Source organism: Rhipicephalus microplus, chromosome 7 (genome assembly GCF_043290135.1).
Source record: "Rhipicephalus microplus isolate Deutch F79 chromosome 7, USDA_Rmic, whole genome shotgun sequence".
NCBI classification, from domain to species: Eukaryota; Metazoa; Arthropoda; class Arachnida; order Ixodida; family Ixodidae; genus Rhipicephalus; species Rhipicephalus microplus.
The window spans coordinates 55,917,628-55,944,554 of record NC_134706.1 but is presented as its reverse complement, the minus strand read 5'-3'; the positions used below and the strand labels follow the sequence as shown (position 1 = coordinate 55,944,554).

At 43.0% G+C, this 26,927-nt stretch overlaps 1 protein-coding gene across 4 annotated transcripts in view; it reads right to left on the bottom strand.

The window, feature by feature from the left end:
* Nucleotides 1-26,927, bottom strand: part of LOC142766947 (uncharacterized) — a 94,182-nt gene that overhangs the window by 42,815 nt on the left and 24,440 nt on the right. For 2 of the 4 annotated variants that reach the window (XM_075868144.1, XM_075868147.1), the window contains exons 1-2: nt 16,690-16,827; nt 10,582-10,660 (exon numbers count right to left, since the gene is read on the bottom strand). In XM_075868144.1, the coding sequence (XP_075724259.1) occupies nt 10,582-10,639 (58 nt within the window). In that variant the 5' untranslated portion in view covers nt 10,640-10,660; nt 16,690-16,827. Of the gene's footprint in view, nt 1-10,581; nt 10,663-16,665; nt 16,828-26,927 lie in introns of those variants that run through there. The other 2 variants (XM_075868146.1, XM_075868145.1) reach the window with 2 other exon arrangements.

Sequence of the window (26,927 nt, the reverse complement as noted above, 5' to 3'; positions counted from 1 at the left end):
CTTTAATATGCCATCGCTTCACGACTTGAGCGAGTTCGAGGAAGGAGTTTTAACTCGCATGCGAGTGCAAAATTTGGGTTCCTATCAAGTTGCGCCAGAGCGACATGCTTTGACGGAAGACAGCGGTAGCGGCAAATCCGACAGAGCGCCACTATCACCATAACGAGCAGCAGACATGAAGTGGTAAGAATTTTGCCCAGAGCAGTAGGTCAACGACATTTTGCGTGCCGCAGTGATTGCCTTCACTAGTTCGCGCTTCTTCCAACGCACCTTGGGCGAAAGAAATCGAGCTACTCTGGAAACGCCACACCCCAGCGCGCATGCGCAACAGCACCCATTTTCCTGTAGAGGCCACGAAAGCAGCGCCACTTTTTATGCTCTACTTTGTCTACCTTTTAAACCACATAAAAACGAACGAAACTGAACAATAACTAACATATTTGTAATTCAAGCCCCTATTCCGGTGCGCTTTCAATATTTTTCGGACTTCATATTAGTGATTCATAGCTCATGAGTTAGAGGCATGACATGCCAGTTTCGGTTAGTTTTGAATGCAATTTGGAAATATAAATCCTACCCAGATTGAGAAAAGTATGCTGTGACCTGTCATTATAATTCACGCTATTTTCCTTTCCATCAGAATTGAAGAACCCTTTCTAGCCAGTTGTGGGTTTCTATAGGTGAAAAAATGTCATCGTCAAGACGGTTTTCGATTATCATTGCTGAAAGCAATATGAACCTTTTCCTCTGCCGAATGACTTCCACCATTACACCTCATTATACTATATGGGCGTGGAGAACATTTCGCAAATTTTCTCTCAAACTGGCCAGCAATGCTATGACTTGCAGTGTGCTGCCTCCTATCAACAAACGTACGAAAAAAAAAGCAGAGCAGAGCTGGCCGATGTGATACTGATGGTGATGACCTTAGACGGGTGGCGCTCACACACAGAGGGGGATGGGCCAAGAACCAGGCGGCAGGATACTTAAATGAAACTAAAATAAAAATGAAGCCAATATGAAAAAATTAGTTTAAAGATGATTGATTGATATGTGGTGTTTAACGTCCCAAAACCACTATATGATTATCAGAGACGCCGTAGTGGAGGGCTCCGGGAATTTAGACCACCTGGGGTTCTTTAACGTGCACCCAAATCTGAGCACACGGGCCTCCAACATTTCCGCCTCCATCGGAAATGCAGCCGCTGCAGCCGGGATTTGAACCCGCGCCCTGCAGATCAGCAGCCGAGTACCTTAGCCACTAGACCACCGCGGCGGGGCGAGTGTAGAGATGAAAAAGCATATCATGGTGATGACTTTCTATTTACTATAATATGGAATTTAAGCACTACAGAAGCACTCACGAATCTTATGTGAAAATAAAATATTTGGGAGTTTCAAATGAAAAGGTCAGGCGATAAAATTTAACTAATCTTCGGGGCTGAAGGTGAAGGTAATGCAATCTAAGGTGAAGCTTATGCAATCTAATTATATATCTAATACACTCTAAGTCAAAAATTAAAGAAAAAGTACTGCAGGGTTATTCTAACAGGCCCACTGTTCGTCCACAAAAACACCAACTATATCAAGATGGCTTACTTGCCCAAAATCAGGGGAGCAACCATTTAGTGCCCATAGTTTTTAAAAGAGCAAAAGAAGGTGTGGGAATAGAGAGCACCTTCCCCCTTGGAATTTCGTTTCCTCAGCTTGTGAGAGGGCTGACCGCGAGCGGATCGGGCGTTGGTAACACGTGGTTTCGCCGCCTGGCCATTTTGTCTGGCGCGAGTCGTGCGGTGTTTTTCCCTGCAAGTAGACGGTGTATGAATATGCCCGGACCACGCCTCCACCTCGAGCATGGTGCAAGAATACTTAAGGTGAGCGATCGTCGGGACAATCCGCTGCCCGATAATGTTCTGCTTCGTTAGGAGCCTGTGAGACGGTGCTAAAATTTTGCCCCGGCAAACAGGGGCTTTATACCCCGGCTTCCCCTCCCCCTGTCTCAGTGTAGGAAAGCCCCGTGATGTAGGAAATTAGCGGTGCTCATTTATGGTCGCCGCAACACCCTCACCGCATCGTCAAGCACCTCCCTTATCAACATCTCATCGCGCACCGCTCAATGCGTGTCTCGCGGTTGATATCGCATGATTACTCGGTTTTCTTAGATTGGGAAACTGTCGCTCATGTGCTTCTGTACGCAATGTAACTGTACGCAATATAAGCGACGGTACAAACACGAAATGGCACTGAGTAAACAGGAAGCAGAAAATAGAATTTGTTGTGTTTGTTTTTTTATAGGAAAACAAACAAAACAAATGGTCGCCTTATTTAATCTGTAATGAGTGTGCACTTGCCTACGCGGTTGCCTCAGGTGATTCTTGGTTCTGTGGCTATCCTTTCTAAACAGAAGTGAACGAAAGAGACAGAGACGCGTGCAGAACTACAGTTGTCTCGTTAACATTCACCAATCTAATATACGCGTGTCGATACGCCCGGCAGCACACCAAAGTGCTCTTTGGACCACAGTCTCTGTGCGTACAATGGGTACATGGAACCAAAAGGCCTTCATTCGCAGCTGACATCAGTGAATACAATTTTCGATTAAGTATGGCGAACAACATTTATTGACAGCAAACCAACAATCATGTTTGAATAAAAGAAAAAAATATTATGTTAGAAGCATCATAACGAGTTCGCATACGGCATGCCTTCGTTTTCGGAGGCAAAACGAACAGAAAAGCGTGTCTCGTTAGTGGGAACTATCATTATAAAACAGTCGCAAAAATCAGCATGAGGTGCTTCCGTTACAGCCGCTGCTTTCGCCGTGCACGGCGTAACACCCACACTTTTATTGCATTGCGATATTGTGTGGTCAAGCTAATGTCACAAGAGGTTAAAGTTTTCGCGAGTAAATAACGGTGAAGCGAAAGTAGAGAAAAGCACAAGCATTTCAATATGTGTAGAATCAGTCCAGACGAATTCAGTGCACAAATACACAACACTGACAGCGGAACAAAGTCTGCGACTAAAATGACTAACAAAATAATAACAAATACGCGCGCGTAGGCAAAAATAACCTGCCTGTCATCGCCGTGGAACAAGCAGAAATCGATGCCGTCACCGGCATGACAGTTCCTGCAGCACCAAACTGCAGTACAGTGACTCTACCTACAGCAGCTAATATAAACGTGATAGAAAAAAAAAAACGTACGCCGAAGATTACGCCAGCCATCGGATGAAAGCTAACTGCACAATTGCGCGTCAGCTGCGCCAGTCGAACAGCAGCTGACGAACCCTTTACAGCAGCAGCTGACGTAGCATGACGAACCCTTTAATTACTTAGAAAATAGCACTTTTTTGCAAAAATGGTGGCTCTAGTCGCTTTAAATTTTGAGCAGGCGTCTCTGAGGGCAGACTTGAACGGTGCCACTATGGTTCTTCTTTAGCTGTTAATTTTTTCGCCTCCCCCCCCCCCCATCGCCGATTGGTGGAACATTAGGACTTTCCGAGGCGTTCCGCCGCCGGGCAAATGCACAGAGGCTTGCACGAGAGGTAGACGCGCTGCTTTAACAGACGGTTTCTGGTACGACTGCTCAGCTGTAGCCCGTATAGTGATAGCCCTAGCGCCTTCCGGCAAGCGTACACTAAGTCTACCTTGCGGAGTTCCCTGACGATGCGCAAGCCCGTGATCGCCACACTTTGCTGTATTTTAGGTAATAAACTTTTCTTTGTTGACGACCTGCCTCGAGTGCAATTTGTTGGCTGTGCCGGAGATTCGACAAACCCAGCCGTAGCGTGTTTGTGCGCAATGGCAGTGGATATTGTCGCGTCCCTTCCCGGTGGCTTCGTAGGAAAGCCTTTAGCAAAGCTACCTCGACATAAGTTGTGTTCAACTTGGTTTCTGCATAACTTCAGGCACTCCCCGTCGAGGTGCTTGTTCCTGCTGAATACCGTGTCGGCGGACTTGGTTTCGTTCGACGCGGGTGAGGCAGGCAGCACGAGGTAGGCTTGCTTTAGCAGCCCTCTGTTTGTGGCAACCGGGAGAGACGCCGTCTTGCAGGCCTCCTTTGGTGATAACCGCTCGAATGTGGACTGTAGCTCTACCTTCACCTATTAGGGTTTTCTTGGTTTCCTCAGCTGTACAAGACACGTAGAGCACGTGCTTTTGGGTCCGTTTAATGCGTCATCTCCGCTCACTTGCCTTCCTTTGTTAGCTACGCAGCTGAGTTACCGAGGCGTCCAGCACCGGAGCTTCACTACTCGGGTCACATGGTGCGGGCGTTTACATGCTAGGTGGTCCGTGTTTGTCACGTATACAGGGTTTATCATGTCGTCTGTGAGTTAGCTCACATAGGCGATGCCGCGTCTTCCCACGATCACGATCCTCACGCGCGTTTAGGCAATGCTTTCGGTGAATGTGAGTCACCGTGTTCCGCCGTCGTTCCGCTCACCCGTAGTGTGAAAGGTCGTGCATCTGTCAGTGCGGAAATCCTCCTCTGTGTGTTTATTGGCACCTTTGGGTCTGGCATGCATGGTGGAGAGGAAAGCGTCCCTCCAAGAGTGCCGATGCTTCTCAAAGAGCTCCATTGCAATTGGCTGGTGCGCATTGACAGAAATGACTTTCAGTACCTCGACAGCACTCGTGCGGGCAAGTGTGTTTGACCTACTCACTGGCAAGTGCAATCCAAGCAAGTTTTCCACATGCTGGGAAATGTGGAAGCGTTTAGACAGCTGCTCAATGTTGTAGGCAGTATAGCGGCAAACATACTGCCATAAGCCCTTAGCATGGTGGAAGGGATGCTATCTGGGCCACACGATAAGGACCATTTTAGGCGCCTAACGCATGAGCTGACGAGCTCTTCATCCGGCGAAAGACCACCTGCTAAGTACTTTGTGCTGTTGTAGAGTGTGAGTGCCAGAGTTTGAGGCCTTTTAAACAGATGAAAAATGCGTAGAAAAACAGTCAGCGATGCATCCACTTCGACATTGTCCGAATCCAGTAGCGTAAAGGACTACGATAATAACAATATTATAATAACAACGCGAAGATATAGAACTTGGCTAAGCGCAGGCTACAGCCCATTTACAAACAAAACGCTCTTCACAAATTGGTCCACTGACATCGAAAAAGCTCCCATGTTCCCTTATGCATTCATTTAAGGTGGCGGAAAGAAGAAATATTTTTCATTTTACCTATTATTCTCAGTCTATTTATTGACCTACTCGAAAGATACTGGCATCTGTAATAGAGAAGGTTTCTCGCAGGCCATGCGACTAGCATGTAGAAAACTGCTTCTGTTTGCTATGAAACGGAATCGTATTTTAAAAGTGAATGTAGACAAGCTTCCTATCGATAATACTACATATATCTATGACACTTGTACTGACACCATCATAACTGCTATACAGATAGCTGCCGATGTACGCAGTCATATTATTTAGCAGTCTTCATGCACTCCTTCTCTTTTACTAACATTCGCAGTTTGTTACCTAAACGTCTCTTGCTTTATTCGCATTTTAATGATAGTAAACTTGATATATTACTTACCGAGACTTGGCTACACGCAACCGTATCTCACTTTAAGTATAACGTCCTCTAAATCTGCACTCCATTTATTGCCATCACCAGGCACATAAAGAGGTGGTGGTGTAATGTTAGCCATTTAATGAGCTATACTTTCCTTTCTTGTTGACACTGTCAGTTTCCTTCATTTAGTTTGGGTCGTGTGTCCTGGAAAATTATTGCTGGGCGTTTGCTATCGCCCACCTTATTCTGACTGTCTTTTCGTATCCGAGCTAAACAAAAGTGTTTGTAGGGCTCGTGGCTTGTTTCCCGACAGAAAAATGTACTTATTCAGTGATAATAATTTTCCTGGAATTAACTGGCCATGCAAATCTTCATCGTTCAACGCGTCATTGGAATTTATTGACCTACCTCGACTTCAATTTCACACAGCTTGTTTCACACCCCACTCGTGATAACATATTCTTAGATCTCATTCTGGAAACAGAGCCACATACAGTAGGTCCCGTTCTGCAATTAGGTGCACTTAATGATCACAACCTTCTACAGATTTCAGTCAATGTTGAACTAACCTTTTAGGGAGTCCAGTGTAAGGCATTGAATCATCAGAGCAAAATAAGTTACGATCAAATAAACGCTGAACTTGAGCTCTTCCTACACAATACATATCTGCCCTCATGTACCACCAGGTCTGTCCAGGATAAGTGGATTTCTATTAGACATATTATGGTGTCCCTCACAGAGAAATGCGTTCCAGTAATCGGTATCGCTAACAACAAATTTAAAACATGGTTCAATCAATCGTTTAAATCTTTCAAAAATATAAGGAAAAGGTTACATGCTTGCGCTAACACATTATAGTCTCCTATATGCTGGTCTAAATATTGCCACATTCCCTTTCCAAGTTTTGTTATCGCCCCACTTCACTCTCAGTATTTCTCAGCGCAAAGAGAGCCTACAGTGTTCGAGAGGCTTCAGGACTGCAGTAGATCCTTTGGTTGGGATTACGCCAACTTCTTGAGCATCACAGATTATTCTGAAACTTACGTCACCGCTAGTGTTAACGCTACAATATTCCATGTCAAGTGTATAAATGCCGACACGCTTCGCCGCTTGACAGTGGATCGATGGCCGACGCTCTCCTCGCTACTATCGGTGCCTGTTTCGTGCTGTAATCTGACTTTCCTTTTACGTTGCAACAAGTTCCGCCTAAATAAACAGTTTATTATTCGACCTGCAGTCCGCTCCTTTTGTCCACGTCCGGAACGCCATGGCAATATAAAGACTGCCTAAAATCTTACTGTTTTGCAGTTATTCAAGCGAAGAAGAATAATTTTACCATTCACTTCCCTACACTTTTGCACACTAACCCCACAAAGTTCTGGCGTGCCACCTCGCCGGACCTTGGCAGTTACATGGTTATATTACATAACGCTTACAATGTACCTGTGTCTGCACCTGAATGTGCTACAACATTCAATTTGTTCTTGTTTTTTCCCCGTCTTTACAAGTGAAGACTTCTCATTGCTTCTGTGATCTAGAGTGCTGCTTCATGTTTCCTATCACTGTTACTTTCAAAGGCATATCTAAATCTATAAATGGTCAAAAGTACAGTACATCGTGTGGTGTCGACGAAATCAATTTGAATGCACCCAAAAACAGATCCACTTTGTCCAGTCAAATTTTATGGCACATTTCCCGACAGTCTTTATCCGCTTGTTCACTTACCACTAACTAGAAGACTTCAAAGGTGATTTCGATATTTAAAAACGGGACTCTCTTAGTATCTATCGCTCCATCTCGCTAACATGCATTTCTTGAAAGCTGCTTGAATGCATCACTGCCTTCCATTTTTACAGTCTTCTTGAGTCCCTTAACTTCTTTGTAAATTAACATATATTTTCAAAAAAATTATCGTGTGACACACAACTATTAGAAATAAATAGGATTCACATAATGGTATGAATAATAATAAGTAAATGACTGCATCTTTCTAGATTTTGCGAAATCATTTGACATAGTTGCGATCTGCTGCCTAATAACTAAACTATTGGCACTTAGACTCATCAACATCATCTTGGCTCCAGAATTTCTTATTTATTTGACTGCAGTTCACTATTGTAGTAACTTCAGCTAATCTGGTTCATTTGTCTCATCCGGTGTGCCCTTGGGTAGCGTATTAGGTCATCTTCTTTTTATGATTTATAATAATGATTCGCCTCATAAGATTTCTTCTTCAATTCGTCTTTTCACGGATGAGTGCGTAGTGTATAGGACCACTAATTCTAAATAGCGTCATGTAAGTTTATAACAGGACCTCGACCTAATTATGCAGACCTAATTATGCAGCAGTGTGGCCACTGGCCGATAACGCTTAAGACATCTAAGGGCGGCGTACTTCCTTTCCCCTGTAAAAAACTGCTTTGGTCTTCCTTTACTCTGTCTGTTCCACTGGAATTTTCTGTTCATCTACTTACAAATATCTCAGCGCTCAACTTTGTTCTAAATTTGTCTGGTGTAGCCCTATCAAAAAGCTAACAGAACTTTAGGATTTTCGGGCCGGAGTCTGCATAATTCCCCATCTTCCATTCAGCAACAGGCTCATCTAACCTTTGTGCACCCTTAACTGGAGTAGCTTCATCGATCTGGCCTCCTCATAAGCAATACCTAATAGATAAAGTGGAATCAATGCATAATCGTGCAGCCCACTTCATAACCTCAAAGTACAATCGGTGTTACAGCATCACCGGAATTAAAGGCAATACTGCCCTTCCTAACTTGGTATTTCGCCGATGTGACACCCTTCTATGCCTCTTTCATAAGTACCATTACAAGTCGTGGACCAGTCGTCTCTCGATGGCCAATCTTTTACGTAGATTAAGTCGTCATTATTATCATCCCGGTTTCAGACGCATGTTCGGCCACACACAGTCATTCAATAAGTCTGCTTTGCCACTCGCCATCGCACTTTGGAATAGTCTTCCTGGTGCAATTACTTCATTAAAAAAAGCCTGCGAAATTCAGTGAGCATCTTCAAGTGTATATGTTTTATTCATTTTCTGTAATGATGTAACTTTATTTCATTTTGTGGTGTCCAGCAATCTATATTAGCATTTGTTCTTTTCTATTTTATTGTACAATTCTCTTCGTTTCTTGCTCGATGTAGTCTCTTTTTATGCTTTGTATGATGTGATTTTTATTTAATCCCCCTAAGCTATGGTCTTTAGGGCCTGTAGGTTGCCATGAATAATTACATAAATGAATGAATAAATAAATAAATAAATACAAAAATAAATAGGTAAATTTCCGTACTTCACGTAATTTTGCATTGTCTCCTGCAACGTAGGCACCACAAGCTTTGAAAGTGTCCCGTGCTGCTCAGTGCATCTATGACCACATCACGATGACTTGTGATGACGCTATCGTTTGACGTCACATTGTGATGGGACAATGACGTCAAAATGCCTTTATATGTACCAAAACTTTTGGCGATAAATGATGCTACGATGGAGAGTTGCGATCGTGTCGCTATATTATGATCAATTTTCGAAGTGCTCACGTTGACGTCGACAGTAACTTTTCGTGATTGATGAAGCATCTGAGGCTTTCGCCTTTGTAACCGAAGCCGGCCACCACCAGAAGGCATAAAAGCTTTTCCATGCAACGATTTAATTAGATGTCATTTAGAAGGACAGATCCGAACACTAAGAAAAACAGTCATGCTATCGCAACAATGTGTGAAATATTTTCTTTGTTTTTACCGTGTACTGGCGACATGCGAACTAAGACCATTTTATTTATATTCAAAGAAATATTGAGAAGCTACATCTTTTAAAAATGTAACCTTTGTATATATTGCGAAGATATTTACCAACTTTCAAGGACCACTGACGAGCAAGATACTGAAATAGCTATTATAGTCAAGATGCTCTTATAGAAAAATTGTATTACTACCCTACTGCACTAGGCTAGTAAGAAATGCCGAAAATGCCCATTAAATGTGATAATTATCATGCGGCGGGCAGCCTTTGGCTGACGCAGTATACAAAAGAACTGTTCTATACATTCAGCTCAAAGAGCGTAAGCGGAAACATTCGCATAGGCCTGCCATTGATTGCTACCCAAGCAGAGAGAGAACGCGTAGTTAATTTTGAACCAGCATCGGAGGGAGTGGCTCGCTTGAGCAGCTGCACTGAAATTTGATACTAACGCCTGGGCTGCAATGGTTGGCATGATAGCTGGCACGTGTGCTATCTTGGCAGGCAGCAGTTAACGGCTGATATACCCAATTACTCTTTGCACTCTCAACATGCTGCGCCGCCCTCACCAGGGAGCATTCCAATCATCTTACGACAGTGTTTTGAGAGTTACGTGAGACTAGATATAGGTTAGCAGCTAGCCTGACTTCGTTTAACATTACAACTTGTTTCTATTCCATTCAACGCACCGCCTTTAATGTGGAAATGGGATTTTTCATGCCATGCGCTGTTTGTTTGTGTTCTCTATTTTTTCAAAAAAGAGCATTGCTTACAAAGCTGCGATTTCCGAAATAATAAACATGTTTCTTTTTGTTTTATCTTGTAATCTGTTTTTCTAAGCTTTACCTAACATGTATTGACTATGTGTCAGTAATCATAGCGATACCTGTAAGTGATTACATTGACAGCCAGGTAAGGTCCGGACAAGTTACTCTTCAGTGGCTAAAACTCAATTTCTCGAACTTAATATCCTTGCTTAACAGATAAATAAGTTTACACATTGATAGCTGTGCATATATTTTCATAAAAGTTAATAGGCAAACATACCTACCACAGCAAAGCAGCTCATTTCTTGAGTGACATAGCTTCACAAAAAAAAGTTATCGATCGCTTTCTATCGCACTACAATCGTTCACGCACTTCTTATCTCTTATAGTTAAAAACATGCGATGTATAGGAACAAAAAGCTGTCAATCAAAGGAAGGGTTGCTATTTCGGCTGTCAGTGACAGTAAATCTTCTGCGCTCACACAGGTAATTGAGCCTGAAAACTAGGCCTTCTGTACAGCGAAACATAACTTACAGATGACTGCATGGTAGACTTGAGTCGTAAGTATAGAAAAGACCAACAGCCACGTCATTGCGAATCGCCTTTAGCTTGGCTCTGTATTGAAATAAGAACGACAAGTGTCTCGAGTTAGTGCAGTTTGCTCATTCCAAATAAAGAACAGAAATTGCTGTAGCCTTATTTATATAGTTTCCTGAAACTGTAAGCAATGTTTTCAACACTGCAAATTACATCGTCAAGGAAAAGCTTAACACCTAGCACTTTGTCTTCTTTCTAAATGCAATACATTTCTAAGCAAACTGAATGCTCTTGGGGCGCCTATATGTACCTATATCTTTATACTTATTTCTATATGTCTAGCTGCTTGCATCTGCAACTTCTCATGTACCAGTTCTCAACTTACTATACTCAGAAGTTCTCATAAGAGTGCCCCAAACTATGGCAAACACGATCATGCAATCCTGACACAAAAAAAGGAGAATATCTTGCCGCGTTTGTTGTGAAACCACTTGATTGTGTCATATGTGGCACATACCTATGTACTACGCACAGTGGTACATGAGTATGTGCTGAAGGCGGTTCAGAGTTTGTATCTCTGCCCAGGGATAGCGCGAAGAAACACTGCGATGAGACACTAAAGCGTGACATAATTGGATGCCATCAGTGTCCACCTGACCATGGCCTGCCTTCAGACGAGCTGTTTATCCACCAAATATGAATAAAGAAACTAAGAATCCAAGCCGGAATAAAAGCCAGGCACTTTACGTGGTATTCAATATTCGAAGACACAGCTGGCTGAGGTATTGGAAGTGATTTGTAATACAGTGCTATCTGAATTGTATGTTGGCGTAACGTGTATTGTTGCTGCAGCACTGCCTATAAAATAGATAGCCACGTAATAACATTACTTAAGTACTACTAGATCTATTCCTGGCAGTGCCTGGCGTTACATGGTACGTCGCGCACCACTCTCAGTACCAAGCCATCTGCCATTCAGTGGTGCCTTGAAAGAGCGAAATGCGTGGTTTTTTATTGCAACTTGAGACAAGCCCACGGTGAGCTAGGGACTGCCAGAGAACCAACCCTCCCCTCCACGTGGGGTGTCTCTGAGCATAAATAAAATTCAATCACTTAGACGGTGCTCACATAACTCAGTAAGCTTTATTTAAATAATGTTCGACAACGAAGGATTACGAAAGTGAGCGCTCACTTTAGGTGCGTCCCTCACTTACCTTGTGAACGACAGCGTAGTCGATCTGCATCGTCGATCTGCTCAATACAAACGCTACTTTTTCATTTACAAAAAGGCTCTATTCCACATCGTAACACTTAAAGCAAAGTGAGAGAATGTGGTATTGACAGCAACTCTCTCACTGTTTGGCTTATCTCTTTAAAAGTGATGCCTAGAGCACGCACACACTGCAAATTTTCCTTGTTTCTTGCGCCAGCGCATATTCCTTTAAAAAAACTCCCAAGCATTTCCCCGAGGGTGAACATGGTTAAGTGCGAATACACAGGGTGATGCTATGAGGGGTATTTATTAATTCGCACTATTATATTTATTAATCACACTATGGTGCCTTCATGGTGTAATGGTTCCTGGGAATCGCAATTTGATCACACGGGGGAGTTTACGTTAACTCACTGGCGAATGCACACGGATTTTAACTTTATTCCCCCTCACGACCCGCTCTCGACGGGAGACTGAGAAAGAAGGCGGGCGCGCGAGAGAGAGGGGTGCGCGCGCAGCTGCAGCGAGCGAGGAGAGCGGAGGAGCGAGCGAAGGGGGAGGGGGTATAAAGCGCGTTACTGACACCGATATCAGCGTCGCGTCCGTGGCTTATTCCGTAGAGCGTCGCGCTGCGGTCCACCAAGTCCTCTTTCTTTTAAAGATAGAGAGAAGACTGCGGACGCCGCCGACGGCGGTGGATGGTTTGGGGTCGCTTATAAAGTGTATTCACACCTAAAAGATTTATTTTGGTTCTCGAACAACATAGAGCTTAAACTTGGAACTACACTTTACCAGCTACCTAGATCGTTTCTGGAACTCTCGCTTATTCCGAAGGTTCACCAAGATTTCTGTTGCATCCATTTCACGACATTTGTAGTTTCTTCTACTTCAATGCTCTATAATACCCTTACTTGTGATCATGCGGCTTAGTTTCTCAGTATAAATAGGCGCTGACGAAGAAGGCAGGCCAATTCCCGAGGAACCAGACAGGCTGCATGAGGATTGGCGGACATTGGCTTCGTTGTCCTATTTTTGAATTGGAGCACGGATCACAGTGTGGTTTCTTACTGTTGATTAGTTGGCAGTTTCACTGTCTTGAAGATTTGTGCATGCTACCGAAAGTAAAATTATAAACACAACTGTTGTGCTATAAGCTGGGTTGAGGGGTTCACTGTAAATCACTGTCAAAAAGACATTTTTGTGCATGCAGGGAGTGACGTTATACACCAAGTCCTTAAAGAAAGTATTTCATAATTGCTTTTAGGAGCCTCGAAAGAGACCAACTTCGGTAGTCGCCGGGCACCGGAGAAGATGATTCGGTTTTATGACGACGCTTTTACACAGTCATTGCGCGTTGTCTCATGGCCACAAACAGCTCTACAAGCACCAACGGTGTTTTAGATGCGGAGCATCTAATACTCGAGGCTTGTAGTGCGGCGCCGTCCGCAAGCTTCCTCCTCCTTCTTCCACCATCTGTGCATCCCTTCCTCCTCTACACACCGCGTGCGCTTCTCCTCTTCACGAACATTCGCTAGCTGTATAATGTAGCGCGCATGCGCCGTCACGCTTCGAGAACATCGGCAGCTGAAGCGCGCGCATGCGCTGTCGCGCTTCGAGAACATCGGCAGCTGACGCGCGCGCATGCGCCGTCGCGCTTCGAGAACATCGGCAGCTGACGCGCGCGCATGCGCCGTTGCGCTTCTCCCCCTTCTCGAACATTCGACAGCTGACAGTGCATGCGCCGTCGCGCTGTATATATACTCAAGATCGGCGCTCGCTCGCTCAGTTGCCGCTCGTCGGTTGGTTTGTACGGCGCGTCGACGCCCAAGGTCGCGGTGAAATGAATTCCAACGAATCCACAAACACAATGATCGACGTCCCTTCGACCAGCGCCGCCCTTTCGCATACGTGTGTACGTGTTCACTCATTTAACACCCCCTCCTACAACCACGTTAACCAATTTAGCCATCGACCCAAGTAAGTCGCAATTTAACACCCCATTTCACAACCACGTTAACCAATTTAGCCATCGACCCAAGTAAGTCGCAATTTAACACCCCATTTCACAACCACGTTAACCAATTTAGCCATCGACCCAAGTAAGTCGCACTTTAACACCCCTTTAACACATTATATGCTCCGCATCCTCCTCAGTGTTCCCCCGAGGGAAGCTGCGGACAATTGTTTTCCGGTACGTACTGCTTCGAGTGCGATAGCCGACTAATATACCTGCTGCAATAAGAGCAAAAAAGAGCCAATGACGTCAATGGTGAAACGTCGCGCTTTGGTTCGGCACGATACGAGCCTACGGGTAGCACAAAAATTTAGCGCATTTAGCGCTTAACCCAAAAACTTCTGCATCTAGCGGTCCTGAAGCGCTTTGTCGTAGTGCATGCAGGATCACAGATGCAGGGCTCCCTACCACTAAGGAGCGCGCACCTGGCCATTTGTGACTAACTTTACCTTTGAAGGAGTGAATATCCAGCGCCACTGTTTATTATGAGCAGGCTGACGTCAACTTTCTACACAATTCATTGCATGCTTCGACAAAATATATTTTCACTACTTGAGCTACCACAAATGTTAATCAGTACCATCGACGTTATTCGTAGGGATGGAGAAGTTTCACCAGAGGACAATGTGAGTGCCTTCTCGTCAAATGGTGTCATAGCTGCCAACAAGCGCACTATATTGCAGAATCTATTATAAAGTGCTGTACAATAAAGCATCAACTGTTGCTGTAAAGACATGTTTCATCTTTTCTTTGATGAACGTACCAGCCCTAGTTATTCTTTCATGTTATACGTGCTGCTGCTATGAGCACATCAACATTATTGCTCTCGACTTCAAAAATAAAAAAAGAAAACTGAGGTGCAAAGCTTGTAGAAAAGGCTCTTCCTTGTCCATTACCGCGAGACCAAGAAAACGCAGTATTTTTAGATGCATGCAGTGTTTTCAGGTAAATTTCTCTGCTGATGCACAAGTGCTGCCGAGGCTGACACCAAGCATGGAGAGAAGCTGTTACGTACTGAACTAACGTGATCACCAAACTCCATCTGAATGCATGCAGCTTACGCCTATATGCTTCTTTTTCTTTGTTCCCCTACACGTCTGCGCTCTGTTTACCAACTCGTGTAGCAAAGGGTGCCTCAAATCTATGAACGCCATCCGAAATTTGTCGCCCCATTTTCACCTTCTTTATGTCTAATCGACCGCCGGTGGCGAGTAGTGAGCTCCCAGTTCTTGTGGAACATACCTGTTTAGCCTTTGTGGCCCTGATGTCCTATAAAAAGTGCACGAACAAATGTGGCAAGGCATTGTCACCCAATACACAAACAAATTTAAATTGTTTCTGTGGTAATCTGACAACGCGTTCGCAATAACATAGACAGTAGTTTTTTTATGGTCATTTTCCTCATATACAGAAAATGGAAAGCAAGGTGACTGAACCTGAAAAAATAAGACGACGAGCGGGAGAAAAGAAAATTCCATATTTAAATGAGTAACTATTGTATCGCTGACTGTCACATTTTTTCTGTGTTTCTAACATGGTTAATTGCTCATTTACAAAACGAGTTTTGCCTAACATCTACGCGTCGCCCCAGTAATGCAAAGTTTCGATGTCCTAAAAGACATTGGGCGGAGTGGTTATGCGAGTGCTAAATTGATTGCTTGTTGTTCAAGAGTCATAGTGCTTGTGTAAGCTTCCGATTTGTGCTTATTGAACTTGAACACAGCCGTAATTTCATAGCTTATATCTAAGGCTTAGCCAATAGCAATATTGTACAAAGCATGTCTGAATACCTTTTCGCACAACATGAAAGGGACGTGCATGAGCTAGAAGACGACGACGACAAATTGAAAGTTGGTCAACTCGCCCTTGCAGACATGTCCAAAAAAATATTTAGACGCAGCAAAGCCAGACTTGGGGATCTTTGAGATGTTTGCTCTTTCAAAGACTTCAATGACTATATTACGGGGTTTCGAGTGCTAAGAAGAGCTGTGTATGCTGAACACAAAAAGTAAATATTTTTAAATTTCAGATGGTCTAACGAATATGTCGTTGCTGCATGTTTCGCTACACAACAATCACGCGTGTTGAAAGGGTGCAAAAATTGAAGTATTTAACCTTACCATATTTCACTTCACAACAAACACTGAGCCCCCCTGATGTACCATTTATTCGGAATAGTACCATTTATTGTGTAACTGTGAGAATAACCCGAGAAAGCATTACTTGTGTGCTTCAGAAGCGGTAATCAAGTCGAATCAACAACAGAAACATTTCCCACCTATTTAAACAAATTAGAGTTAAAAGTATTACGGTGAACTGTGGCTATGATTAGACACCGTGACGAGATTACATTCCGATCAGACAAGACCTTAACGTGCTTCACACCTAAAGCTGCCTAATCCAACGATCTTCAAACCTATGAACCGTATCGTAATCGATATTTGCCCAGTTTACTTCTTTCCTGGAAAACTTGCGTAATAAAAGCACAAGAAAAAAAGTCATGGTTGATCCCAGCGTACTACCAATAAGTATAACGCAAAAGTAACTTTTTTGCAGAATTTGTTTAGTGCTTACAGCGGGAGCCTATGATAAACTTCGCAATTGATATACTTCCATTTACTCCTTTTCTGGAAAACGTGCGTAATCAATTGAGTACAACAAAGAAAATATTGTGAAAACGTGCATTAATCGTCACCATGTTGTTGGTGTTGTATTCATCAAAGAGCGTCAGCAGGTTTTCAAAATCTAGCTAGTTAGGGCACCTGCTGTAATATTTTTTCGCGCTTCTACATGCGTATTTAAAATTGGTAGTACACTAAAAAAATATATCACAGTGAGAAAATATAGCATTTACAGTAAAACTTACTAAGGTGTTTACCTTTTTTTCGTTCAGCCCAGTTGTTTTGAAGCAAGTGATACCGCAGTAGGCGCCTGAGTCAAGCAAGCAGCATTCGTGGCTTTATGTATAGTGTAATACGGATACAAGGTGAAGCTAACAAGTCCTTTTTATAAACGTACTTGGACAGCTGTGTTTTAGGTATATAAACGAAAATTAAAGAAATGCACAAATATTCGCAGTAACAACTATCGAAATTTGTGACCATTAGTTCATTTAGTTTCGACGGCCAGCCCGAAACAATGTGTATTAGCAAGAAGTGATCACTTATTGTGTACACCACAACTATCAGCCCAATTATCTAATTTTTTTCTTTAGGATGAGCATAGAAATTTAAATGTTTTTGATGATATATGGCTAACCTTTATAATAAAACCTTATCAAATCAATTCACGGCCCAGAATGTCACCTTTGTTACGTGATGAATAAGACACATAACGTTGGAATGCCACAAGCTACCTTGTTACTTTGATTTTAACAAGTCATGATATCCCGAAATGATTGAAGCATTGTTGAAAAACTAAAGAAAAAAACTTGTAACGTGCACTGAATTGTAACGTGCACTTGTAACGTGTACTGTGCGCTTTTTATTCACGTGATCGCAATAATTGTTATGGTCATACCAGCCAACACTGAACTCGCAAAACGAACTTCAATCAGTTATACAGCTTGAAGCAAAGTCTGATTGGTTTTTTGAACTCTCAATTTTGGTTTTATTTTTTTCAAGAATCTTTTAATATTCTAAGAAACTTCTGTGAGTAATGTCTGTAGTTGAATAAACCAAATCAAACGACAAAAAGAAACCTTGCACAACGCGGTTCTTTACATACGTTGTAACACAAAAACTCCACAAGAGTTCGAGCGATAATTAGGCTATAGCGAGGGTGTATTATGGAACAAGAATTATGTTACCCGCCCGGTGGTGGTCTCTGCCTCTGTGCTTCGTTATTACAGAACATATATGCTTCTACGGGAATGTTTGTTTCCAATGATTAATTTCATTCATTTGGTTTTCGTCCATAGAACGATATTTTTTAATACTCATATACACAGTTGAAAAAAAAAACAATATAGAGATCACTAGTTTTTTATTAAAGCAATCTTAGCAAGCACTGCTCAGCGTTTTGCTCCGGCCTAGTAACATAGATGCAGAAAAAAGGGCTTTAAGGCACTCACTGCCCCACATAAGCAATAGGAAGTAGTGACGTCGACCACATATATTAGGTATATAGCATAGCAACCAATGTTGTCTTCAAGAAATGTCACAAAAACAATGCGCTAAGTGCCGGAGCACTGTTTAGTGAGGGATGTTTATTTCGTGATTTCGCCCGCATTATAAATATGACCTTCAAGATTTGGGCGTGTGCTTAACGTTCTACATATTTCACCATCACGTGCTGCTTTTGATAATTGATTGAACAGTTTTATCAGCGACTTGGGTCATGTTTTTTCTCCTCAGTAATGAACGCAAAAGTGTATTTATGAAAAACAACACATGTAGCTAGTTTATTACGTAGTTAAAGCATTCGCCATCTAAATATTTCTCGTTCCTGTTGTCATCTGCAAAATTGGTACGCGAGATCTTTAAAGTTTGAAATACCAATTTTTTAAAAGATAGATATCGAGAACAAGTGTGCTGCGAGAATCATTATTAGCAATTTATTATTTTATTCTCCTCAACAGTCAGTAGCCGGCGCTAATAAAAATGATTTGTCTCTGATTAAATTAACCGCACAGAAACTGGTGATGCTTTTATTGAGCGCCTTACTGATGCTGTCATGATTATATAGCTATCCCAGTAAATGAGTCCTTGATATTTGAGCAGCAAAACATAGGCGATAAGAAAAAAATAGCGTCACGTTACAATATAAATCTTTCGAAGGTATGAAATAAAGTTATTAAGAATTCTGTACAAGCTCATCTGGCTGCCAGAGGAACTCATTACTACAGCTGAAAGGCCAATTCATGCTAGATGCGAAAACTGTTCATTATATAGATTTAGATATGTATATAATAGAGATCCTGGCGCACTAATTTTCAGGAGCATTTGCTTTAGACATCGTCTAGACGAACTATTCGAATAAAACTATTTTATATAATATGTCAATTTTTGAAGTTATATGCGAGAAAATACTCATGAAAATAATTCAAGTTTCAATGTTTTAAAATCAGTTCGTTAAAATATGCGTAGTTACAATTTCGTACGTAGTAACGTTAACCTTGCTGCATCCGACGGAGGCTAAGTTTTCTCTGCCTGTGTTATGACGTACACCAATTTCACGTAAGCTGCAGAAGCGGTGTTCGTTTCTGTTTAATTTTCCAGCATCACAAATCTCCCTGGCGTCCTTTCAAGGTGGTAATCAAGTCATTTGGCTAATTCTCTAACTTAGACATGGCGCATGTGCGTAATCACGCTGATAGCAGCTGAGCGATGAGAATTCAGCTTGACTGACCACGTCAACACAATTATGTTAAGTGTTGCACGCGTATAAATGTACAAAACAAATACGGTCGATTTTTTTCGCTTGTCTGTTCTTTTCTTTACTACTGACTTCGCGCGGCAGGGCACGCAGGCCTTTTTTTTTATAGCAATTATATGGGGAGTCCTGTCCAATTTTTACCGTCGCCGCCACCGTCATTCATGTACATGTATATGTATGTATATACATATACATTGATGCATACATATACATTAGTGTATATACATATACAAGAATGATCTTCGCGTGGGCCAGGGATTCGCGCTCAGGTGAGTTCTTCGCGTGCACCCGCTATAATAATCCGCCACTTCGGCCCATTATGCTTCTTCGAAGAATGTTTCCAGGGGCTTCTCGGTGGCTTTTCTGGACGGTTGCGTGTAGTGGCGCTTCGGGCGTGCGCTGAGAGAGGCGGAGTGAGTGCGTCCTTTTTATCTTTCTTTTATCTTCTCAGCATATTTTTTTCTCTCCTATGTATTTTACTCCCATTTTCCCATTCCTGTGCCGACCAGTTGAGGTGTCTTCTTCCGGAGAGACACTTGCCGGCGATATTTTTTTTCTTCTTTTCCTCTACAAAACCAATTACCCGGAAGCACAACAAATCCCGCAATCAGGTTATCGGTAATCTTTCTGAAGCAAATGGTTGACGTATATACCGCCAGTCGCATTTGTAATATATCGGTGAACTTGAGAGAATAAATCTGCGGCCGGAGGGCCAGATGATGATCTGCTTCAGAAGTCGCACGCGCTACCAGCGTGAACTCAGTCTCTTGTCAAGTTTAGACAGCAAAATGCGGCTTAGAGGAAAACAGTGAAATTCCAATGGTTGCGTTGAGGTAAGCTTCAGCTGACAGTAAGCTTAGGTCATTTCAAGTGACACTTGAAGTTATATCGTTATCTGTATACAGTGATCACTTTTTCATACATCTTAACAATGTTTTGCTTGCACGCTCAAAAAAATAATATTCTCAGTTCTCAGAAATGATTGATAATAAAAAAAGCATAGAGAAGAGAGGCGGATCACTTGGTTGGCCGAATGCCCCAGGATGCGAACTGTCTACCCCGTCATCCAATGGACCCACCCAAATTTTCAGCATCTTGACTTCACCAAATCTGCTTTCACCGACATGCGCAAGGGACAGCTCAGCGATGCTCACTTGTGGTCTATCATGCATTATCTACGTGTGCCACACGTAGACCCCTTGGCATACGCTTCTTTCTTCTACGAGATTGCATTCTTTACCGTCACAGCAGCAGCGTCGACGGACCAATATTACTACTCGTAGTTCCTGTGAAGCTCCGCTCCGCTGTTTTTGAACAGCTTCACGACGCCCCAACCACTAGACGTCTCGGGACCACACGCACGCAATTCGCGGGTGGCGTTGATTGTTCTGGCCAGGCCTTCACCGTTCTGTGCGCCGATACGTTGCGGCTTGTCAGTCCTGGCAGCGTTCCAAATATTCTTCCCTGTCACCAGCTGGTCAATTCCAAACAAAAGACACCTCACCGTCCCCTTCTACCGCGTCGGTCTCGATCTAATTGGATCATTTACTGTGTCTGTGACTAGAAAGAATTGTGTTGCCCCTGACTGCGCCACACGATACGCTGTCACGTGAGTGCTACCGACAAGCTGTGATACTGACGTAGCAGACTTTCTGCTTCCTGGCGTCATTACTCGCCATGGCGTTCCTCGACAGCTGCTTACCGATCATGAGCTGCAAAAATGTTTGCACCGTTAAGGGTGTACGATGGGTGTATGCGTTGAAAGCACCCTTCTAAACACCAATTTCGCGCTATTATTTCAACAAAGGTGGTGTTCGTAAACCGAACATCCTTGCAACACCCCATGAACACCCTTACTTGAGGGATCTCATCAAAAAGGCTACAAATGTACGACATCTTTGGGCAGATTTCTTATATTTTAACCATACAATAACCATCTTTCTACCAGCAAGGCTCCTACTGCCAGCCGCTTGCTGGCCTAGCAGTAAATTGAAGCAAGAAGTAATGCAACTGATAGGAAGTGTTCATTGATCAAGCGCGCTAAATACAAAAACAGAAGACACAACAGCAGCGCCGCTTATCCTATAGACTAATGTCCAATGCTCTTATATCTGTACCTTTCATCAGGGTTGTTTGCGTGATGCGCTAACAGGCCTAAATCCAGGTAATGATGCACACAACAGCGTAGCCATGAAACGCCCCCCACCCTCTCACCACCGCTAAGGTCGAAGCTCTTAAAGTTGAGGTAAAACGTACGCCACCAGTAAAAAACGCTCCGAACAGTTCTGTAGGCATAACCTTCCCGTCAGCGATTCATCAGAAGCCTTAAAAAAATGAATAATTAAGTGACGTGTTTTGAGCAGTTACGTTTTATTTTTTTTACTGTTGCGAATATTTCTGTTCATGTGTCCAGGAGAGCGCATCATGAAAATTAAAAAGAGGACACCGACAATAAAACAAAATGCGAGAAAAATACGTTTCGATGACTTTGACGGACCCTTTCTCATAATGACGGGTGCCTTGTTCACAATGTTGCGAAGGAAGTTTTCCTCAGTGGAGCCGAGGAGGAGGAATAAATTTTATTTTAAGAAACCAGCACGTTTAGGCGGCCGGGCCTAGGCCTCCCACGAGAGACATGAGGCGAAACAATCTTTATGAATCCCCTTTTAATTTTATATTACTTTCCAAGCAGACGTGCTTCGACCAACGCCTCGACTACGTAGACAGCTAGAAATCAACATCACTGAAATATTTTCAGCCGTGGTCTTGTTTCAAGGACTGCAAGCTAAGTACAAACACATATTCTCATCGAACAGTGTGACGGCTGATGCGTGCAATGTTAAGTGGAGCAATCTTTTTCCCGAAATGAAGGTGCTGATAAAATATCGCCTGCGTGAGTCACTAAAGACCCACAGAGCTATGCAAAAGCCATCAGGTACGCTTTCGAACCACTGTACAGGACGTTAGGTCCAGCCCCGGAAACTCAGCGCTAGTTTCCGTTTCAAAGAACATGCATGCTCGTAGCGGTACCTGCACATCCTGAGATCTGGTTGAACGGAGTGAGGTTGATGCGAAATTTCGCATTTATTGGCTTTTTCAAGGTTTTACCAATGAAATAAATTCAATACCCTTGTAAAGAACTTCTCTTTTGTTTATAAATCTTTTCTTACTTCATATGTTTTGATATTTAAATCAGGCGAAGCGCGGAAAGTGATTGACTTGCATTCGTAGCGATTGCCTCAGCCCCTTCTCGCTTTTCGCATCAGCGATATTAGAAGCTCGACCGCGCTCAGTTATTTTGCTCCGTTAGTTTGGCGTGTCAACTATGGAAAAGATAAGGACAGCAAGTTGTGGATGGCATAGAACGGATGCCTAAGTGAGCTACGCCGATCAAGTCAACCATACATTTGTCGAAAATGGCTTAATCAGGCTACACATGTTTTCCGCGAAGGTTTTGCAGCGTTTCCTTTAGGCGACGGGTGAGCACAAAAATTTGGACCCATTATTTGAACAGGTATCGATTTTTCATGAGCACATGAGTAATTCCAGTTCTCTGGAAAACTGACTAGACTGGCAGAAGTGCAGTTTCACTTGAATAATCAGTGAAGACGGTAGTCAAGCTTCTGTCGAGAAAATGCCTTTATTGGAAGGCTCTAATTGAGTTGGCTCGGCTAAGTAGTTTTAGTTTCTTTTACTTTTCGCGTGTTGTTCAAACGATGTCAAATAATCATAGTCTGCTACCTGCTGATGAAATTCTTGTAGCCGCGCTGTGAAAATATGTAAGTCTTAACTTTTAATTGTGTCACTCAAATACACGTGATGGACAAAATGAAAATCATTACAGATAGTGTCGATGGAGACAACGCTTTGGCAAGCCAACGTTCTTTTCTTGTTCAAGCTAACGTTGCAGGGCACTAACGAAGAAGTCAACTTGAAAGAACAGTGTTTCCAGCGCATTCTATCTCCGAAAATTTCTGATCGCTTGAGGTATCTCCTTGAGTCTGAACTTCTGTCTGGCTTGGTACTCAGATTCTTTAAGAAATTGATGCGCGCCGTCACATAAGGCCTGATTTAGTCAAATGTAACGTGTCGTCTCGCGATTGTTGACAATTATCGCATGGGTTTTGATATTCTGGGTTCAATGTTTGTCACTATGTCCTTGTGTCACTTCTAAGTTGAAGCTGTTTTTACATTTTGATGCTCTCACACTACGTGTAGTCTGTTTTGTATACAAAACGTGCACGAAAAATGTATTTTATTTGCGCCAATCGAGCTTTGTTCTACTGGAAAATTGGTCAGCTTCAATTTCACCACTTCAGAACACATTAACAAAAAATTAAACGTGATGAGCAAAATTTAACGATTGGCCACATCGCCCAAAGGCCAGTGGTCCTGAAAGAAGGCACGAGCGCATTCCGCTTGCATGCGACGTGGGAAAGAAGGGCAACGCGCCAGCACGCCTCTTCTCAATTATTGGTTCTTTCCCTCTATTTGGGGACCTCGCCTGTGACATCGCAAAAGAAATTTTCGGCTCGTGATTCAATTCTGTTAGGATGCCCGACAACCACCAGTGGTAAAAGTGGCGCTGCCACTGCAAAAAGCGAAAACATGGAAGGTATAAGAAGTTTCCACCGCCTGACTAGGTCGGTGAAGGTGCGCTAAATTTTCTTTTTTATTAATACAAATGCGCGCTCTGACTAACAGCTTGTACTGGCCGCACTTCATCGTCGCAATGCTATCTGCGATATGAATACACTGTTAAAGAGTATAACGCAACAGATCACTGTCGCAGAAAGGAAGCTGCATCCGCGCAACCCATCAAGGATCGGAGCAAGCATTGAAGCGGATCTAACCGGATCTCAAGCACCGGAAAGTCTCGTCGCTTAGGCAACCTTGGCGGCCTGCACCACCACGCCTGCGTAGTTTAAAATAAGTGTGTGACAGCTGCCATCTGATTTACTGTGAAGTTCGATGGCGCCATATGTACACTACAACACCCTGAGATGTTAAACGCTAAGCGGCGATGCAAAGAAAGAACGTGTTGTGTACCACTGTGTCAAAGAAGTTATCGGTCGAACAAAAAAAAAAGGTGTCTTGTTCCCCGCACTAACGGATCCAGCACGGTTTCCTGAATGAAAAAGTAGGATCAAGAGGGCACACAGAAGGCAGAATCCGAAGGCTGTCGTGTGAGAAAAGAATTCTGACAGTGACTACGCCGAACGGATTTTCGGATTAGGGTGAACGGTGTCGAGAATGAAATCGCCGTTTTGGCAAATTTCAAAATTATATTTATCTAAAAAATCGAAAATACTCTTTCAAATTTTATTGACACAGTTTTTCTCCCATGTCAACGTCAGAGTTCCCTTTCGAACAACGTTTTGAGTATCATATGCGGCGAGTGTCAGATTATTCATTGGCATAAGATCATTCTTTGTTTTCACTCGAATCCTAATGCAATGCAGGCTAAGAGGTAAAGGTTTTAGCGTCTTCTGTGATAATTCTTGCTCTCCCGAAGAAAGCACATTTTATAAAATAACTCTGGTGGTTATACTGTCAATGGTTTTTCAAAATAATTTCTTTGCATACTGCAACCACTTTGAGCATCTATCTATCTATCTATCTATCTATCTATCTATCTATCTATCTATCTATCTATCTATCTATCTATCTATCTATCGAATCGCCTACGTCTGGGTGCCCTCACGATCACCCCCTAAACTTAGGGTCTTCGAAATACTTTGCAAGAACATCCAAATGTTCGTGATACGCCAATGCTGGTTCCGGTGTTGACTATCCAACTTCTTGGATATAATTAGCGCCACTTCATAATGGTTCACTTAACAAAAATTACAACAGAGTCACTTTGCGTAGCACAGATTCCAAAGTTACGTGGGATCTGCGTCTTTTATTTTTATTGCGGGCAGTAGCGGATGGCGAAATGTATGCCGCGAAATGATCTTCATTCGGTATGGCAAAGCGCCAGTACTGTGAGCGCAATCGAGTAGTTCCTATACAATAAATCATTATGTAAAAAAAACACTCCGAAAATGCAAAAAAATAGTAGTTGGCCTCGCGCGGCTCGGCCTCCTGCAGGCTTGGCAGTGCTTGCAGAGCGCAAGGATTGAACGCAAATGCACTTACTCGCACAGCAGCGCACCGTGTGGGTGCTGCCGGCAGTCATCAGCTGCAGGGCCATCTCCTAGCCCGCGCTCAGCACACTAGGCAGTATATTTCGAGAGACTGTAATATCAGTGATGTCACTGCGTGCACTAGCGATATATGTGAAGTGCGCTCTCGTTTGTGCGCGTGTGTTGTGCATCGCTTCTCGATTGATCGAGTTTATTAGTCGGTGTTTTCTTGTTTGAAACGTGCCTGCGCTCTGTGCTCGTTCTGTGTGTTCTGCCAGTGCTGCTGACTGCGAAAATGCACCATACTGAAGGAGGCACCTGCGGATTCACATCGCGAAGCACTTGAAGTTAAACCATGAGTACTACTTTCTCGTTGTTGCGGCCAGCACATTGTTAACTGCGTTAGCGCAAGATATATGCCTTCAAAGAGTGTTTTCTGCCTAGTTGATGACAAATGAGCATTTGTTTACCTAGCGAGCATGCTTGTGTGAACTCTTTCACTGGGATGATAGAAACGCCTGAGTGCGGGCAAGTTTTTCTTTGTATGAAATGTGTGGAGCAGAATGCATTGTGCGCATGCGCGGTTATTGTTCAGCGAGAAACTTGAACAGCATTGTAGCCGTGCCCTTTCATGGCAGTGGTGCTTGGTGCCTCGCTGCTATTAACATCTATTTTGGTTTACTAATACTTTCGTGAGAACAGCACCTGTTCGACATAGGTGTCGACGTTGTCTAAGACGTATACACTTGAGCATTTTGATAGTTCATTTGCTCTCTTTTTTCTTTATCACACAAAAAGAGCGAGGACGGAAAAAAAGGGCGTGGTGTCCACGTCGTTTTTTTTCATCCTTTGTGGTTTTGTGCTCTAAACATACCGTGATAACTCGGGATGATGCGCGGGGTGACAGCACAGCATATTGCTTCGTGTTTGGTGCGCCTTGCGAAGTTCGCCTACGTGTTAATACATTTGACTTCGTCAAATTTATCCGTATCAATGTTTTTGTTCACCCGCAACGTAGGTTGCGCGACACTGCCGGCATCCGTGCCTGTGTAGCGGAATGTTAAGCTGAACTTGTGCTTGAATAGACCTCTCATCTATGTGTGTGGGGAAATTTCCGTACTTCAACAATGCAAACGCTAGCTTGAGCGCATGTGCTAACGTTCGAGCATAATTTATTTCAGTTTGCTTTTTTTCACCAAGTGTAACTTTCAGAATATTCTTTTTATTCAGAATATTCTGAATATTATGCGTGTTGTTATTGTTGGTATTCTTGTTATTGGCCTCACCCCTCTTTAGGGCTTAACTTTGCTAAGTACCTAATTTCACTAAGTACTACACATTTCAAAAGGGATTTTCGCCAAGTGAAAATCAATCTTTTCTTTTCTGCACAGAAAACACTACTTTATTATACACACTGCATGGTATCCCTGCTGTTTTGCCGCCAAAACGTGAGATTGGACAGCATGTTCGTCAGAATACACAACAAATATAGAATGCTTTTTTCCGTATTTTTGGCAATGAAACAAATAACTTTAGGAATCAGTTTTATCAAACGCTCGATATGTATTACAAGATTGTGGTCAAAATTATTCAGGCTTCTGGTTGCTGTATC